Source organism: Bison bison, unplaced genomic scaffold, assembly GCF_000754665.1.
Source record: "Bison bison bison isolate TAMUID 2011002044 unplaced genomic scaffold, Bison_UMD1.0 scf7180017864373, whole genome shotgun sequence".
Lineage (NCBI taxonomy): Eukaryota > Metazoa > Chordata > Mammalia > Artiodactyla > Bovidae > Bison > Bison bison.
Window position 1 is genome coordinate 8906724 of NW_011494945.1, and position 16269 is coordinate 8922992.

A 16269-nucleotide genomic window follows, 5' to 3' on the forward strand; every position below is an offset into this window, starting at 1 on the left:
CATCCATACATGACTACTGGAAAAACCATAGCTTTGACTAGATGGACCTTTGTTGGCAAAGTAATGTCTCTTCTTTTTAATATGCTGTCTAGGTTGGTCATAACTTTTCTTCCAAGGAGTAAGTGTCTTTTAATTTCATGGCTGTAGTCACCATCTGCAGTAATTTTGGAGATGCTACTGTTTCCCCATCTATTTGCCATGAAGTGATGGGACCAGATGCCTTGATCTTAGTTTTCTGAATGTTGAGCTTTAAGCCAACTTTTTCACTCTCCTTTTTCACTTTCATCGAGGCTCTTTAGTTGTTCTTCTCTTTCTGCCATCAGGGTGGTGTCATCTGCATATCTGAGGTTGCTGATATTTCTCCTGGCAATCTTGATTCCAGCTTGTGCTTCTTCCAGCCCAGCGTTTCTCATGTTGTACCCTGTGTATAAGTTAAATAAGCAGGGTGACAGTATACAGCCTTGACGTACTCCTTTCCCTATTTGGAACAAGTTTGTTGTTCTATGTCCAGTTCTAACTGTTGCTTCCTGACCTGCATACAGATTTCTCAGGAAGCAGGTCAGGTGGTCTGGTATTCCCATCTTTTTAAGAATTTTCCAGTTTGTGGTGATCCACACAGTCATCGGCTTTGGCATAGTCAATAAAGCAGAAATAGATGTTTTTCTGGAACTCTCTTGCTTTTTCCATGATCCAGTGGATGTTGGCAATTTGATCTCTGGTTCCTCTGCCTTTTCTAAAACCAGCTCGAACATCAGGAAGTTCATGGTTCACGTATTGGCTGAAGCCTGGCTTGGAGAATTTTGAGCATTACTTTGCTAACGTGTGAGATGAGTGCAATTATACAGTAGTTTAAGCATTCTTTGGCATTGCCTTTCTTTGGGATTGGAATGAAAACTGATCTTTTCCAGTCCTGTGGCCACTGCTGAGTTTTCCAAATTTGCTGTCATATTGAGTGCAGCACTTTCACAGCATCATCTTTCAGGATTTGAAAGAGCTCAACTGGAATTCCATCACCTCCACTAGCTTTGTTCATAGTGATGCTTTCTAAAGCCCACCTGACTCCACATTCCAGGATTTCTGGCTCTAGGTGAGTGATCATACCATCGTGATTATCTTGGTTGTGAAGATCTTTTTGTACAGTTCTTCTGTGTATTCTTGCCACTTCTTCTTCATCTCTTCAGCTTCTGTTAGGTCCATGCCATTTCTGTCCTTTATCAAGCCCATCTTTGCATGAAATGCTCCCTGCCTTTTTCAGTGCCTCTGTATTAGTTGCTTCTGTTTCTTATGCTCTTCTCTAAATGTCTAAAGGGTAAAGGATGATTCTCCCTCAAGCACAGCAGACCTAGTTAACAAGCTGTCTTCCTTTCACAAGGCTGTATGCCGCCTGCTGACTCATGGGCACCAGTATTAAAAAAAAAAAAATCAGGAGCAAACAGTCAAGCCCATAAAATAAAAGAGTTGAAAAGATTATCTACAATAGAAGCATGAGTTCTCTCATAAATCTTACTGTGCTCAGCGTTTAAATGTGCATTATGGTGGGAGCAATAGGAGGGAAATTACAAGGCATGACAATTAGGAACAGAGTGTGTTATACACGGGTGGTATCTCTTCACTCTTCACCTAGTCTATGGGGTCCTTCAAGATGCAGACCAAGAGAGGTCTGTGTTGATAGTGATGAGGCTTAGAGGTTTATTTCTATAACAAGAAGGTGAAAGAAAAATAGGAGAGTAACACAGACACTTCCTTTTTCCATTCCATTTCTGTATAAAATCAAGTATAAAGTTGTTTCTTGGGTCAGTGCTAGATTTACTTCTTTTTTAGGTTCCTTGACTATTTCTATCAGAGCTAAGATGTATTTTCATGAAAAATGTTCCAACTTATTTCCAAAAGAGCTCTGGAAATTGTCAAGTAGCATCTACTTGAAGAGAGATGCCCTTACAGACCCTGGTCTAACCCCAAAGCTCACCCTGCATTTGATGCATCCTTCTTGATAAATCCAGATCTGGTCATCAGCTCCGACATCCTCCATGACCTGTATTCTGAGAAGCTTCAGATCCTCTAGGTTTCCATTGGTTGACATGAATAACCCTGTTGCTTTGTTTCGAAGTCTAAAATAAATTCGTTTCTAGAAGATAAGAACCCACGCGATAGTCACTGACACGCATTTTAGAAGCACTGAACAGCATCAGCAGCAGGGGCAGAATCCAGAATGAGGCTGGGTCAGGAATAACTGCTGTGTCAGAGTTTCAGAGGTTTTAGGATTTTCTCAATGAAGAGAGAGTGACAGAATTTCAGAGAGCCTGGGGCTGGGAGCTGCCTATGGACAAGCCAGGGCTTGGGACATACCACGTTTTGATGTTGGATGTCATAACATTTCTGAAGCAGTCATAACCTTTTTAGCACCAGAAACATAGCCCAAATTCAGAAATTCTCACGGGGTGGGGTGGGAGAGAAGCCAATTTCAAACTAATTGAAACTAAAAAGTTATTTACCAAAAAAATTTCAGAGAAAAGTCTATTCGAAACACCCAGAAGAAGAAAATACCTGAACAAAAGGTCGTAGAGAACCTATTTGGTGACAGCCACTGAATTCATACCACTTAGGCACTTCCGCTGGTGACAGTAGGAACTGTCGGCCCCTGTAATTGCCATATTCGTAAGTAACCCATCTGGAAAACAAAAGGAGACGACTTCAGTAAGTGGCAATGGCCATTTGACAATGAGCTCCAATTATATTTTCAGAATGTTTCGATTTTTAGGCTAAGCTTTTATATAATACTTGAAATATACATTGGATATAACAAAAAAAGGAAACTACTTTATTTTCAAAAACAGTTACAGCACCCATTTCTTGACAAATAACAAATTCATGGTACGTGAGTATTTATGCCCCAAAGTTCCACTCTTGAAGAGAAGTCGGTAGGTTTTTTTTCCAGTAAGGCAATGAGCTAAAGCTAGTCTTTTAGCAGGACAGCCCAGTACTTCCTGTGAGCTTTAAATGGTTAATACTCGTAAAGTTCATATACATAGTAAGCGTTCCATAAGGATTAGATAAAAATAAATAATAAAATTTGTTTAAAATGAGAATAATCTTCCTCAGTCCAAAAAACTGCTAAAGACCTAAACTGCTCAGGTCTGTTCCACCCAGAAGTGCTGTGATACCCACACATGAAGTATGGGTTCCAGCACAGACCAGCAGGCAAGCAGCCTTCCTCTTGGGTTGACGTATTATATATCAAGGAAGAATGTTCTCTGTTTTTAATCCCGGAACTCTAAAATGTTACCATCTTAGCTATTTTATCATAAAAACAAAACACTAATTTAAACCTGTTGGGGAAGAATGTCACGTATAACTCTACCACCCTAATAACCTGAATTTGTTTTTTAAATAGCCATAGTTCACTCCAATGTTTGATGCCTTCAGACTATACCTATTGTTTTGGTGACTGAATGAAAACACCTTCTTAAAAACATATTACACTGATAGTCTGTATTCATTTTTTATGTCTTGATTTCAGAATTATTCAAAGCTGAGAAAAATCTTCTCATGTTGACCTTTAATCATTTAGCATATAGCATCTGTTGGTCACTCCTGGCTGAAGGAAAATCGCAGCCCTTACTCTAAAATTAAATGACTTGGTCTTTCAAAGGGATAAGCAAAATCAGTTCTTTTTTCCTACTTGCTAAAAAAAATACTCAATAGATTTATTACAGTGTTCACCTAGAAACTTTGAGAAATGTTAAAGTTCTTAGCTTAAGTCAACTGAAAATCTAGATGAAGAGATGATGCCACACACATGGCTTTTCCAAATGGGAAAAGTATACTATGAGGGATCATAAATACTAACCCTTACAGAAAATAAGGGATTATACATCAATTTGGTTAAGGTGACATAGAAAAGAAATATGATCAAACTTAATTTTTAAAGTCTACTGAATAAACAAATAGGTAACTCACTTACATGCCACCAATCACCTGGACAGAGCGTATGTGTGTGTTGAATCCTAGGGATCGGAGATTAACTATTTCTGTATTAAATTCAATCTTTTTTCCTTTGAAGTCTTCTCTTTCAAAAAGAATAATTGTTGGCTCAGAAAATTCCTATTTAGGAACAAAAATAATGTTTTATTACTCCTCCTTGATGGTAACTTGAGCTCATGTGAAAATCATCTTGTTTAAAAGACAAAGCACAAGATCTGGCCAGCTTTGACGGCTCGTAAGTTCCCTTTCTCAGAAAGTCTGGGTGTTTATGTGCTCTGGAGTTAGAGAGAGGAAAAATGGAGGCCAGAAAGTTTCCCCTTGCAGAGAAAGGCAGGTGAATATAAAATTTTTTTCCCCCAAAAAATCGGGAAAACAGCCCAAGCATAAAGAAATAGCTGTATACACCTGGACTGTCAATTCTAATGGAATTTATTTTCAACTTGGCTGTTCTCTATTGAGATTAGGAGGAGCTAGAAAGCCAAGGAGATATAAATGGTGAGGGGTTGGGGGCTATAGTGATCTCTGGGGTCGAGTGGCAACTTGGCCCGATGAAGGAGCCTTCCACTTAAATGCATTTTTAAATGTCTTTTGGTGGTGGTGTTTTTTTAACTGTCAATGAGACAGTGATTCTGTATACTGCCAAACTTTCCTGTAGGAATAACTGTTAGGAAGAGGGAAAAAACAGGATGGGAGCCCCATGTTCAGATGATCACTTAAAGAGGACAACAGCATAGAAGTCCACTGATTTTCAGAAAAGTTGGCTGTTGATGCTTGTTTTTCAAATCACAGACCTTTATGACCCTAGACTAAGCTCCAGTGATAATAATCCTAAAATCATAAAATGATAAATCAAAAATTCTCCAGCTTAAAAGTTTTGTGGCAAGGGTGTGGTATCTTACTGCTTCGTTTATTGGTCTTTCTACATATCAAGGCATAGCACATAAACACAACAGATCTGTGCAGAGGCAGTCTATATGGTCTTGGAATTATGTTAAACATAGAAGGAAAACTGTAGTAGTATTACTACTTTGTACTTTCACTGCACATTTGTCTGAGATGGTATGCCAAAACATACCAAGCACTCTAATTTAGTGACAACCACCTAACGATTTTGATTATGTCACAGTTAAAACATATGTTCTTAATAGGTGTAAAATGTACATTTCCTCATAATCAAAACTTAAAAGAATATCAGTGCCAAAAATTATGTGAGCATATATGTACTAAGTTCTGGCTGAAGGAAAACATTTGAAAGCTTTACCTCTGAAGTGGGTTTGTTTTTATTATTCTTAACAATATCTGTAGGTAGCTCTTAGAACTCCAGGCAGGTTAAATATCCAATTTTTAGGCTTTTTGTTATTTGTAAGTTAATGAATCTTACCACATCATCCCATATTCCACTGCTACTATTTTCACATCTCAAGAAAGGTCAACATTTTTGTTATATGAAAGGGCAGGAGGGGATGAGAAAAAGCCAACTCACACATACGTTCTTTCTACCTTTAACACTACAATCACTAACTATACATTGCAAGCTTTTTACCAGCTACCAAATACTAACATGTTTCCCAAACTGTCAGACCCCAGACTTTTAACATCTGAACCTTATTCTTATAGTTTTGTTCTATTGAATATTGCTTTGTGTCAAAATTAACGATTTCTGGTCAAAAAGGAGCACTATAATCTGGATTAGCACATACATGATAAACTGGGGGAAGTAATTTGATTACAAATCTCTGAAACAACAGAATAAATAGATTTTAAACCTATAAGGAATTTCTGCAAGTCAGTAATGACAGAAAACTAAAGAGCTGGGCAAAGGATATACGTAGGCAATTCACTGAGCAGAAACCCAAGTGACTAGTAACTAACAGAATACTCTCTACCCCATTCTTTCAAAGTGACAAAAGTTAGAATGTCAGAATACTCAGGAATCACAATGATACCAGAAATAGGAACCCCCATGCACTGCCGGCCGCAATGTAAAGTGGTGGAATTGGGTGGTACCTGGTGAAACTGCATACTCATGCACATGAAGTCCAGTATATTCCCCTTTAATCTGTGTTCCCCAAAGACTCCCTCTCAGGGTGATCCATTATGCTGTATGTACATCTGGTTATTGACTACATATTGTATGTACATATTACATCATGTACACACATTAGACTCTAACTAGACATATATACAGCATAATGGATGACTCAAAAATTCTTAATGTAAATAGTTATGTTTATAACACAATGAGAACTATAGCATAATACTGTATATAAAATAAAAGCCTTTATGCACATTTTTATAAAACATACATTTTATAAGAATATCCAAGCTGTACCCCAAACACATTAGAATGGGTGCCTGTAAAGGGAAAGGTATAGATATAGGGGTCGGGTATGAAATGGAAAAACGAGCCAGAGGGCCTTGAACTAGCCCATGAGAGTGCACCAGGCTGACCCAACACTGCCTGCCCCTCAAGTCTGAGAAAACAGCAAATGAAACCAATTTACATTTTAAAGATCTTCAAAGAGACCATGTAATTATTTTTTTCTGCCTCCAAATTGTCCATGAGGAAGTCTACCTACCGGTGTCCTTGCTCTGACTCGGCTTTGTATCTCTGTTAGCACTGTATTCACCCTGATGTACTTACAACATCTATAAAACGAAGAGACTTGAAAGTTGCTCCAGGGTGGCATCCCATTGCAGACAGCGAAGGATAGTGGCCTTCCTCCAACACGTACTGATTACCAGAGAAATTTTCTCCATCATATGCAACCCAGCTACAAAGGAAAAACCACACACATGTACAGTGTAATCTGAGTCTTCCTGGTCTAAAAGTCTGATTTTTAGAGGTAACCTGCCATTCAATAAATACAATGCTTCTTATGGCTAATGGTGTTCTCTCTTCAAAAATGTCTGGATATATTTACTGCATTTCATCTTGTAGGAAATTAATAATCATAGTAACTTTGCATTGCATTTGGGAAATAAATTTGTTTTTCTCCATGCAATGATTCATTCTTTCACCTTTCCACCTTCCAGCATTCCTTGCTCATGGTGCCACCATTCTACTCCAGGCCAAAGTGGTTTTGTCAAACCCTTGAAGCTTCTCATACACTAATCCTCAGTGTATGATTAAAGGCATTACTAACACTACTATTATTATTATTATTTGGCTTAATTCTTCATCACCTTTTGCATAGATTGTTCTAAAGGCTTCCTGATCCCTTCTCCTGGCTTGGACTCCTTGCCTGGCCTGTCTTGTGTATCCCGTGGTGTCCGTCTAAACTCACATGCTGAGGGAAGTCGTCATCTGAGTCCACCCTCCCTGTCCAAAGTCACTTCCCCTTCCCCAAATACAGAGACCACCCAGCTAGTGAGGGCAGCATGCCCCTCATTAGCACTCCAGTCCAGCCGTGCACTTGCCTAACATTCAGAATGCCTACCCTCCTCCTCCCCACCTGTAAACAAATCTACCTTGGGATGAGCCTTGGAGATGACCTAGAATCCCTTGACAGATGACAGGAGAGAACTACAGTGCAAAGAACCTGGCCTCAATCCCACTGCACAATGAGGGGATGACGTTGAACTCCCGCCCACACAGATTGATGTCTGTGTCCTCTGACGTCCAGCACCCAGTGCTCTGAAGTATACTTCAGTACTCACTATTTGGTGGTTTTATAGTGCCAAGCACCTACAGGTATATTTACATGCTGGTGTGAATCCTGTTTCCCACACTGATTGGGCTCTTCCAGTCCACTGTTTTGCTTACCTGCCTCCTAAAACTCTACAAGACTTGGTAGAGAAGGAATCATCAATTTGACTTGTTGTTTCTCCAAAACATTGACTGCAACCTTGAAAGTGTGGTTCCGAAAACAAGTGAATCTTTGAAAAACAGTAAACAGAAACAAGTAAAATTATATTCCTAAGTATATTCATTCAGCCTTTGAAATGATGACCAAACACGACCTGTTAACTTTTGTTACAGTAAACTGGTGTGAATTTTATAAATCCTTTAATTTTCTGTATCTATATTAATGATTAATTAGAAGTATTTTGGCTGCACCACTCACGACTGTTTAATTCAGAGTCATCAAAGGACAGTCCAACAATAGAGGCAGCTTTCTACAGAACATCCTATCCTGTCCTAACAAGCTGTGTGGCATTTTAAAGCTTTATTGTGGCCAAAAGTAATTGTTTATAGGTCTATCATTTATAAGAACCTATTTTGGAAACATGTAGTGCAGTTTTCCTCCCTCAGTGGAAGTCACCTGCTGACTTGTTAGACTCTGTGTATGCCAATAAAGGAGGCTACAGTGACGTTTGTGCCTCTCTAATTATGGCTGTCTGAACACTTACATTAAAAAGTCTTAAATAATGAATGTAACACTTCAGTTGATGTAGCGAGTCAGTACTCCAAAGGCTTAAGTGAGAGACCATGTAAAAGAAGCCATATAAAATGTCTAATGCAGACACAGCAAATATGAAAATATGTTTTATTGTTTACCACAATAACTATATGCCATTGTTTGAAATACTAATCCCAGTATATTAACATAAATAATCCACTGTAATGATATAAAATTTAACATATAAAAACATTGTATAAGAAGTATTTAGATATGGGTCAGTGTTATCAATTAAGCCTTGCACGATCAGTTGCTCAGTCATGTCCGACTCTCTCTGACCCTATGGACTGTAGCCCATCAGGCTTCTCTGTCCATGGGATTTTCCAGGCAAGAATATTGGGAGTGGGGTGCCATTTCCTCCTTCAAGAGATCTTCCCAACCCAGAGATCCCAATCCAGGATCTCCCTGCATCTCCTGCATTGGCAGGCAGATTCTTTACCACACTGGCAGGCAGATTCTCTACCACTGAGTCACCTGGGAAGCCCCCTAATTAAGCCTTACTGTAAACTGAAATCTAATTTTAAAATACGGTTATGCTTTCAGGCATGAAAATGGGTAAAACAGTATGTCCCTAAATGTATTATGTTTTACACATAAATTCAGCTTTTCAATGGAAGGTTTCTAATTATGAAAAATAGAGAATTTGTTAAGTTACCTGATTTTGTCTCCTTGGGCCAGTGAAAGAATCCTAAGAATTTTTAAAGGGAAGAGAAAAGGAAATGAGTAGGGTAGACATCTTGAAAGTTTTTTCTCTATATCATTAACAATTACCATTAAAAATAATCTCAGGATAGTTTCTATAATAAAATGTTTCATGAACCAGAAGCACACATTAAGGAAATCCAAAATTCAGGCAAATGTTCTCATAGAAAAATATAACTCCTTACCAAACATATGGGTTGAACAGAGGAGATCTTACAGTTTTTGCCTCCCCAGTCCTCGAAGCTGGTATAGAAACCTTTATCCAGTATGTACTGTTCTCCTGTGAAGTCAGGATTTTCATAGGCTACCCATCTAAAGAAACAAAAGCACTGACTCATTATAGTTCATAGTCTACATTTGTAATAAATCACACATTTGGGTAAATACGTATCATAGAGCAACTTTCATTTATTTTACTAATTAGTAATCTTAATTTTTCTTGCTCTCCATTAATCTTTTAGGAGCAGATAATTTGTAGGACAAATCAAAGTGCAAGAAAAAGAATATCTTTGCATGAATTTTTTGATGTTCTCGCTTACCAAATCCTATTCCCTGAGAAAGCTCCAATGAGAATATTTCTATTTTTGATTCTAAGGAGACAGGTTGGACTTTCAAGAAATACCTGTAAAAACTCTTCTAATAAACAACTAAGGATTCTTTAATGTTGATGACAAAAAGTTATCTTTCCAGAAAGATATTACAGAAGTTATGTCTCTATTACACAACAAATCACACTGGGAGTGGGTGGGGGAAGCTGACAGAAAAAAAAAAAAATGCTTTAAATAATCATAAAATAGCTAAATAATGAAAATTTTGTTTCAACCAGGATTTCCAACGTAACAACTATATAAAAAGCAAAACTGAGCAAACTCTCGGGAATACTAAGAACAGATCTCCTGGAATGTTTTCACATTTTTTATCTTTTAAATGATCTACACTCAGAGAGGAAAGTCAACAAAACCACCTTATTGATGCTGTTTCCTATCCAAAGATAAAGTCTTTGAAGGGAAAAAGTTTTTCAATTCTGTTACATTCAAGAGATACTCAAGGTTTCCCCCTCAGTTAATTCACTGCCCTGCACTGGTCCTCTCACAGCTTAAAAGAGTAATACCTTTATGCCTATGGTACTTTCCAAAAGTACTTTCCAAAAGACTTTTTACATCTGTTATCACATTTATTCTTCTACAAAAGAGAACAAACTTGACTCCATGTTGAATCTGTTCCTTTGGCTCTAACCTTTGTGCTCTGTAGCCCGTGCTTAGTCATGCTGGTGCGGCACCTCCGTAAAGGGGTGTTGCTTATACACTGAAATGATGTTGATTCTCAAGACTCTGACCTTTAAAGGTGTAACACTTTCCCATTCATATAGAGAGAAATAGCTCTACAACAGAAAATTATAATTGTCTCGTGGAGGCTTATAGGAACACTGTGACTGGACCTACATGGATAGCTGCCAAGAACAAAGGATTGCAGTACCAAGACATTTGTAACAATCCGCCACACCTCCTTCCCTTTTGGAGTGAAAGAAGCCTGAATTCTGACCTGAGTGATGGTTCTTTGGGACAAAGATGGCCCACCATCTTCTGGGTTTGCCGGCTTTCTAAATAAAGTAGCTATTCCTTGCCCTAACACCTTGTCTGTCAGTTAACTGGCCTATGGTGTGGCGCGCAGTCTGAGCTTGGAGTCAGTAACAGGGAGGAACTGTTTTTCACATGTTACAGAAAGGAAAACCTAAAGACACAGAAAAAAATTATTCATTTAACAGACTGGTCATTTACCATGTGTGCTGGGATACTAGGAACGCAAGGTGAAAAAGACAAGATTCTTGCCCTCAAAAGTTCAGAGATGGGTAAGAGGTATCACATGGAATTATTTGTTGCTGTTTGTTCTGAATGGGATGTGACCTGTCCACGCTGACACAGTCAGTCAGTGGCCAAGGATGAATGAACCCTTGTCCGAGGCTCCTGAGGCTCACCAGGTCTCATTCTTGACCTGAACTGCCACCTACCCTGTAAAGTATCTTTTCACTTACTACTCTACTTAATACAGCCCACATGCTTCACAATTAGAACAGATTATAACTTATCTAAAGGGCTGGACTTAAAAACTCAAGTACAGTTATTACTTGGAAATAAACAGCCATCAAAGAGAACACTGCAAAAACCTCAAGTGATAATTAGTTATGACAGCTAACATCCGGACTCACTTCTGGCCATCTGAATGGAGAAACTGCCATAAGCACCAATCACAGTCAATTTCAGAAAATACTGCTCTCCCACTTCAGAAGCTCATTAAGCAATTTTAAAATTCTATTCTCCAACACTGTGAGATGAAGAATTAGGAGGCTGGTTCTAAATATGGTCATTACATTAACTTTCAGATAACTTTAAAGAGATCCCTTAAGCTTTGTACAAGTCTGTATTTTCATTTTTAAGTAAGGGCACTGACCAAGATCCCAGTGCTGACAGGGTAAGGCTGTACAGCTCATGGGTGCCTGAGTATATGGCCTCTGTTCACACAGCCTTTGGCTTAGTCATGAAGAGAAAAAAACAGAGGGATCGCAGAACACTGCAACAGGGGAGGGATTTCCACAGAGCAAGAAAATCTACTTTACAAAAGCCAGGACCTAAAAATAATCAAAGAAGTTAAGACATATCACAAAAAAGTTCTCCTGACAAGGCTCTGGATCCATAGCAAGTTAGAGAGGCACAGAAGGTTACAGGGTCAGGAGGCTTAAAGTCCTTTTTGCTTGACTGTTTTTTTACTTTAAGGTTTGAAAGGAAAACAGCCAGTGAGGAGGGAAACACAGAAACCTCAGGAAACAAGACGAGCAAGCTTTGAAAGACACTTCAGCCAGTGCTTTTGTTGGTATTTGTTTAACAAGTGTGGGTACTGTACTTCCCTATAAAACTAAAATACAGTACTTGTAGGAAAACACCCAGTCCAGGTTCGATGCGTGAGACAGGGTGCTCGGGGCTGGTGCACTGGGATGACCCAGAGGGATGGGATGGGAAGGGAGTGGGGAGAGGGGTTCAGGATGGGGAACACATGTACACCTGTGGCGGATTCATGTCAATGTATGGCAAAACCACTACAATATTGTAATTAGCCTCCAATTAAAATAAATACATTTCTAAAAAAAAGAAAACACCCAACACTGAAGTAAGCCTATCTAACTCACTGAAGTTGAAACAGGAAGCCCATTTATTAAAATATCACCTGAATTGACAGTGGGGTTGTTTTCCTTCCAAGATGCGGCCCGAGATGAATCACCCAAGAATATGGGGGTAAAAAATCCAAAATTCATCTCTGAGATTCTCTGGTATATCTATCATCTAGAGTCTACTTATAACTTGTACCTGAAACTCTTAGGAAGAAAACTGCTTCCTGTCCTTGTTTAAGCATATTCTGCACATGTGAATCAACACTTCTCTGTCTACAAGATTGGAAGGGGTGGAGGGCGGGCAAGTATAAGTACGAACAGATCTCAGCCTGCTGGGATCACTGCTCAGAATTTAAGGGCAGCAGTGCAAACCTGTCCTTCTGTTGAGTCAAAACAACAACACTTTTTGAAAAAAATCTGGACTCCAGAAATATCTCATTTTGCTCTTCGTTTTTAAAAAATTAGCCCAGTTTTCACTAATCAAGAGGACAGCATAGAACTAGGAAGTGATGAGCGAGGATGCGTAAAGGCAACTCTTCTGATGTTTCAACAAGAAATGAAATGTAGTTCCTAAAACCTCTTCTGCTGGATTCACGGGTACCCTTCCTGAAGGCCGTTCTCAGGTTCAGAGTTATTATTAATGAGTTTATCACCCAGGGAATTTATTACTCACGTGACACTGGCACATCTCAACCTTCCTATCCGCAGGGCTCAACTCCAGTGCTACCTCCTCCAAAGTCTTCCCTCTGTCCAAGCTGGAAATTCATTCCTCTCCGCTGTAGGTCCCCACAGCACTTAATCTTTGCATTTTTTGTAGCAATAATTATGTTTTATATAAACACTATAACTTCTTTGAGGATACAATGCTTTGCACATACTAGACCTCAATAAATATTTGTCTAATGATCCTCTGAGTGAAATATGAGGAAGCAGCTGGTCTTGGCAAATTGAAGCACTTCTACAACCCAGAATGTAAAAGGAAGTGGCTGTGTGCGTCTGTGCATGCACATGCACGCCTCCTTTCAACTTCCCCCAATAACAAAACCCAACTGCTACCAACCAACCAAAAAGAAAAAGCCCAAGCCAGGAAGTGTAACTAGAAATGACTAAAAATAGGAACATAAAAGCAACCTTTTATAAAGGAAACAGATTTTAAGTAAACAAGGGCTGGGTAAAAAAGAGACTGACTCCAGGCACAGTAGTTTTACCTGTGCTAACAGCATAATCTACACACATGCCCGATGGGAATCCACCCAGCATCCTTTTGCTTCCTCTGCAAGGGTGTATGACTGGGCTCTGACTAATGGACCCAACACACCTGGTAAGTATCAAAATGTTCAACTGTTTCCCCATACTGAGTTGGTCATTGTATATTCTCCCTCTAAATAGTTTACTTTAAAGGCAGTCAAAAATACTATCAAGCCACAGCAATATTTCAGATGACTTCTGAATGCCAGACCTTCGTCTATGGGAGATTCTAATACATTAGGGTTCCAGAACAGGACCTAGGAGAAGGCATTTCCTGCTAAGAATGGAAGCCCCAGAAGTCACTGTGTCATTCTGCCAAGATGGTGCCACAAGCAAGAACCAACACAAGAATTTAATGACATGACTAACGTTAAAAGCATATTGCATTGTAGATGCATCTAAAACATCCAGGGCGTCTGTGGAAAGTCACAGTAGAGTTGAGGTTAGAGCGAGTCATACAGCCTATGTTACTCATGCCATAAGAACCTAACACCAAACACTTTCAACAGAACCAGTGTCAATTTCATATGACCATTTAAGAATACTCTCATAACAAATTATAACTTACATCAGCCTGGACCATAAAAATAATCATAGGGCTCACTTTAACAGACATCTGTTCCTGCCAATCCAATATCTGCCTCTACTCTATCTGATGTTCCTGGGGAACCCCTCAGCCCAATCATATATAACTTGCCCCCAGTGGACTGACCCTACATCTCAGCTCCAGAGCTGTGCATGTATCATAGGCATGGCCTTCTCCTTGGCTACAGTAATTGGTTCAGATACAGCCATATGACCTAAGTGTACAGAATCAAAGTCAAACCTGGAACCTCTGTGGGAGAGAGAAGCTTTCCAATGGAAGCAGTCAAGAACAGAAACCAGATGCTGCTGCCACAGGCTCCAGATAGAAAGTATGATTTGTTCTTGCTGTTTAGTCACTAAGTTGTGTCCAATTATGACCCCATGGACTGGAGCCCACCAGGCTCCTCTGTCCATAGGATTTTCCAGGCAAGAATACTGGAATGGGTTGCCATTTCCTACTCCAGGGGATCTTCCCAAACCAAAGATCAAACCCATATCTCTTGTGTCTCCTGCACTGGCAGGCCGATTCTTTATACTGCTAAGCCACCAGGGTAGAACAAATCTGACTCCATATTTAATCCATTTCTTCTACCTTAGCCTTTGTGTTCTCCATTGCTTTTGCTCCAAGTTAATCACTAAAGGGATCCTGCCATAGCTTAAACATAATGGCCAACTTCTGGGAACCCTGCCTCCCACACCCAAGTGTTAACCTAGAATACTTTTTGTTTAGCTCACAGGAAATATCCTGACCAGGCCCACCTGGCTGCAGGAAAGTGAAAATTAACACATCCCTTGGGGAGTCTGTATTCCACATCCCAGGGAATAATTGCAACAATTTATTGTCCTTTTTACTTTACTGCTTCACTTCCCCTTCTATGTTCTATAAAAGAAACTAGCATCCAAACCCCAGCAAGATGGCTCTTTTGGACACAAGTCCAAAAGACTAGTCTCAGTCCTCTGGCTTTCCAAAAAAGTCACTATTTCTTGCCCTAATACCTCGTCTCTAGATTTACTGGCCTGTAGTATGGCGAGCAGTATGACCTTGGACTTGGTAACAAAAGGACCTGCCTAAAGTGAAGCCAGCATAGCAAAAGCCCAGTCAAGAGATGGAGATCAAGTTCGCACACAGTGTCTAAACTTCCGTACCGTCAGGACCTCTCAGTTACGCACGCCAGTATATTACATTTTTATCACTTACGCCATTTGAGTTTGACCTATAGCCACTTGCATCCCAAGGAGTCTTGACTAGTCAACTTTCAATAAAAACTTACGTCAGCATTAGTAAAGCACAGTAGCAAATTCCAGGTACACTGAAACAATTATTTTTATGTTAAAATAATAGCCCAGAAATGAACCCACCTATATGGTTAATTTATAACAGAGGAGGCAATACTATATTAATACAAAGGGGAAAAGACTCTTCAATAAATCGTGCTGAGGAAATTCAACAGCTACACGGAAAAGAATCAAATTGGACTACTTTCTCACACCATATAAAAAATAAACCCAAAGTGGATTTACATTTAAGATCTGAAACCATAAAGCTCCTAGGGGAAACATAGGCAGTATGCTCTTTGACATGTCTTAGCAATATCTTTTTGGATATGTCTCCTCAGGCAAGGGAAACAAGAACAAAAATAAACAAAAGGGACTCCATCAAACTACGAACTACATCAAAAAAGCTTTTTGTACATCAAAGGGAACCACCAACCAATCGTAAAGGCACCAGCTGAATAAATAGGAGAAGATATTTGCAAACAACATATCTGATAAAGGGTTAATATCCAAAATAACAAAGGACTCCTACAACTCAACACCAAAAAGCAAACCATCTGATTAAAATATAGGCAGAGGACCCAAACAGACATTTTTCCAAAAGGACCTACAGACAACCAGTGTGCGCTTGAAATATGTTCAACGCAACTAATCATCAGGAAAATGCAAATCAAATTCACAATGAGATATTGTCTCACACCTGTCAGAATGGCTACCGTCAAAAAGGCAACATATAACAAGTGTTGGCGAGGATGTAGAGAAAAGGGAACCCTTGTGCACTGTTGGTAGGAATATAAATTGGTGCAGTAACTATGGAGAACAGCATGGGTTCCTCAAAAAGTTAAAAAATGAACTACACAATGCAGCAATTCCATTTCTGGGTATTCTTCCAAAGAAAACAAAAACACTAAG

The 16269-nt window shown here is 39.3% G+C and overlaps 1 protein-coding gene across 1 annotated transcript in view; it reads right to left on the minus strand.

Annotated features, from left to right (window-relative positions):
• Positions 1-16269, minus strand: part of AIM1 (absent in melanoma 1) — a 258316-nt gene that overhangs the window by 6618 nt on the left and 235429 nt on the right. The window contains exons 16-22 of the mRNA XM_010856701.1: positions 9272-9398; positions 9040-9072; positions 7748-7860; positions 6626-6755; positions 3962-4101; positions 2545-2668; positions 1967-2125 (exon numbers count right to left, since the gene is read on the minus strand). Of these exons, the coding sequence (XP_010855003.1) occupies positions 1967-2125; positions 2545-2668; positions 3962-4101; positions 6626-6755; positions 7748-7860; positions 9040-9072; positions 9272-9398 (826 nt within the window). The remainder of the gene's footprint in view (positions 1-1966; positions 2126-2544; positions 2669-3961; positions 4102-6625; positions 6756-7747; positions 7861-9039; positions 9073-9271; positions 9399-16269) is intronic.